A 2,500-nucleotide genomic window follows, 5' to 3' on the forward strand; every position below is an offset into this window, starting at 1 on the left:
TAAGTCACACCCCAATTTTAGGTCTGAACCAAATTGTATCAATACATTCACATGAGTAGTAAGTCCCACTGGATTGTAAGTCGCATCCCCTTCTTTGTTTTTGAAGTATAGTGTAAAAAAAGGTGCGACTTGCATTCGGGGAAATACGGTAGTTGAGTTGCTGCGTGAACTGAACGAATGCCGGTTAGTATGGTTGCATTGAAACCTTTTTGAAATCCTGTATTCTGTTACTGATTATGGATCGGGAAAGGATGGCTATTTCTAGCCAAACGAGGGTAGGAGGGCACAATACCCCCCTTGGCGGCGTGCCTTCCTAAGAAGAAAGGCAAATCTCCAGGGACCAAAGACCACCTTCCATGGTACAAACACAATGCTCATTGGAACTAAGACCACCTTCCAGGAACAAAGACCCCCCCCCCCCCCCCCCCCCTGGAAAACAGAGAAATGTCAGTGCATCGTGGGGCCATTGTAAGGTGCATTTTACCCTTTGTATTGCATATGTGCCCCTCCCCAAATACCTGTGCATCCCAGTTACCACATGTTATACATTTCTGTTCAGTACTGCCCCCCCCCCCCCCCGGCCATCCTCTTGCTTATTTCCCCTAGCTAGAACCCTGGTCTATAGGACATGTTGGCGAGCAATGCAGCTGCGGGAAACCTTGCCACTCGCCACAGACTTAGGTTCCTGGTGTAATACAAACATTTTTCTTTACAGTTTCCAGCGATTCGCACATTGAGTATTACCCTGCCAGAGTATAGTAATCCCACACCCATATGGTCATGGGATTACTACCTGTAGTACTGTAGTGCGTGTGCAGCTTGAACCACATGGCCTGTAAATTTGACACCAAAGTATAGCAGCTTGGGTCAACATGTCTGCAGAGTGCAGACACAAACTGGTGTATGTTCTTGTTCTTGTCAGTGTCGTCATTGTCATCATCACCGTTTCTGTGTGTCTGTACACGTGTGCATTGGCCGACTTTGTAGAGCAAGTCCACGTCCTTTCCAAGGTGCATGTTAGCCGTGTGGCATGTGGTGAAGGCCATTCGGTTGCCGTGACGCACAGTGGTGACGTAAGTTGTGATGCATGATATGCACTAGGTGTGCGCGTGTGTGCTGCATATCAGTGCTAGCTACCGAGTGTCTCTGTTATTGTAGCGCAGCCTACAGGCGATAAAAGTGAAACTTTGCTCTTATGCCGCGACTTCAACTCCAATGCCAACCTGCCATTGTTGCAGTAAAAGAGAGCTAATGTTCAAAGTGTGTGTGTGTGTGTGTGGTGTGTGTGTGTGTGTGTGTGTGTGTGTGTGTGTGTGTGTGTGTGTGTGTGTGTGTGTGTGTGTGTGTGTGTGTGTGTGTGTGTGTGTGTGTGTGTGTGTGTGTGTGTGTGTGTGTGTGTGTGTGTGTGTGTGTGTGTGTGTGTGTGTGTGTGTGTGTGTGTGTGTGTGTGTGTGGTGTGTGTGTGTGTGTGTGTGTGTGTGTGTGTGTGTGTGTGTGTGTGTGTGTGTGTGTGTGTGTGTGTGTGTGTGTGTGTGTGTGTGTGTGTGTGTGTGTGTGTGTGTGTGTGTGTGTGTGTGTGTGTGTGTGTGTGTGTGTGTGTGTGTGTGTGTGTGTGTGTGTGTGTGTGTGTGTGTGTGTGTGTGTGTGTGTGTGTGTGTGTGTGTGTGTGTGTGTGTGTGTGTGTGTGTGTGTGTGTGTGTGTGTGTGTGTGTGTGTGTGTGTGTGTGTGTGTGTGTGTGTGTGTGTGTGTGTGTGTGTGTGTGTGTGTGTGTGTGTGTGTGTGTGTGTGTGTGTGTGTGTGTGTGTGTGTGTGTGTGTGTGTGTGTGTGTGTGTGTGTGTGTGTGTGTGTGTGTGTGTGTGTGTGTGTGTGTGTGTGTGTGTGTGTGTGTGTGTGTGTGTGTGTGTGTGTGTGTGTGTGTGTGTGTGTGTGTGTGTGTGTGTGTGTGTGTGTGTGTGTGTGTGTGTGTGTGTGTGTGTGTGTGTGTGTGTGTGTGTGTGTGTGTGTGTGTGTGTGTGTGTGTGTGTGTGTGTGTGTGTGTGTGTGTGTGTGTGTGTGTGTGTGTGTGTGTGTGTGTGTGTGTGTGTGTGTGTGTGTGTGTGTGTGTGTGTGTGTGTGTGTGTGTGTGTGTGTGTGTGTGTGTGTGTGTGTGTGTGTGTGTGTGTGTGTGTGTGTGTGTGGGTGTGGGTGTGGGTGTGTGTGTGTGTGTGTGTTGACCTTTGTAGTAGAGTATGATACTCCCTTTCCCGTAGGTACTTCGAGACAGCATTACCAGTCGGCCACTTTGTCAGGCTACTGTTCTTTTGCAAATGCATACATGTAGTTTAAATCTAGAAAAGATCCTATGTCCTTCCTTTTTTTGTGTTTTTTTTTGGTGATAGTTTTCTCATCACGTGTACATGTAGCAATGAAGCAACTTGTGATTATTGAATCAATAGGCTTTTGCACCATTACCAGTACTTGTCCAATCAGTACAGACATGGTAGTGATCTGATCAAGCA

The 2,500-nt window shown here is 47.7% G+C and overlaps 1 protein-coding gene across 1 annotated transcript in view; it reads left to right on the top strand.

The window, feature by feature from the left end:
* The window catches only part of LOC135817643 (probable E3 ubiquitin-protein ligase HERC4), a 53,043-nt gene that overhangs the window by 3,023 nt on the left and 47,520 nt on the right, over positions 1-2,500 (top strand). Inside the window, exon 2 of the mRNA XM_065330867.1 lies at positions 988-1,073. Within this exon, the coding sequence (XP_065186939.1) occupies positions 988-1,073 (86 nt within the window). The remainder of the gene's footprint in view (positions 1-987; positions 1,074-2,500) is intronic.

This window comes from Sycon ciliatum, chromosome 5 (assembly GCF_964019385.1).
Source record: "Sycon ciliatum chromosome 5, ocSycCili1.1, whole genome shotgun sequence".
NCBI lineage: Eukaryota > Metazoa > Porifera > Calcarea > Leucosolenida > Sycettidae > Sycon > Sycon ciliatum.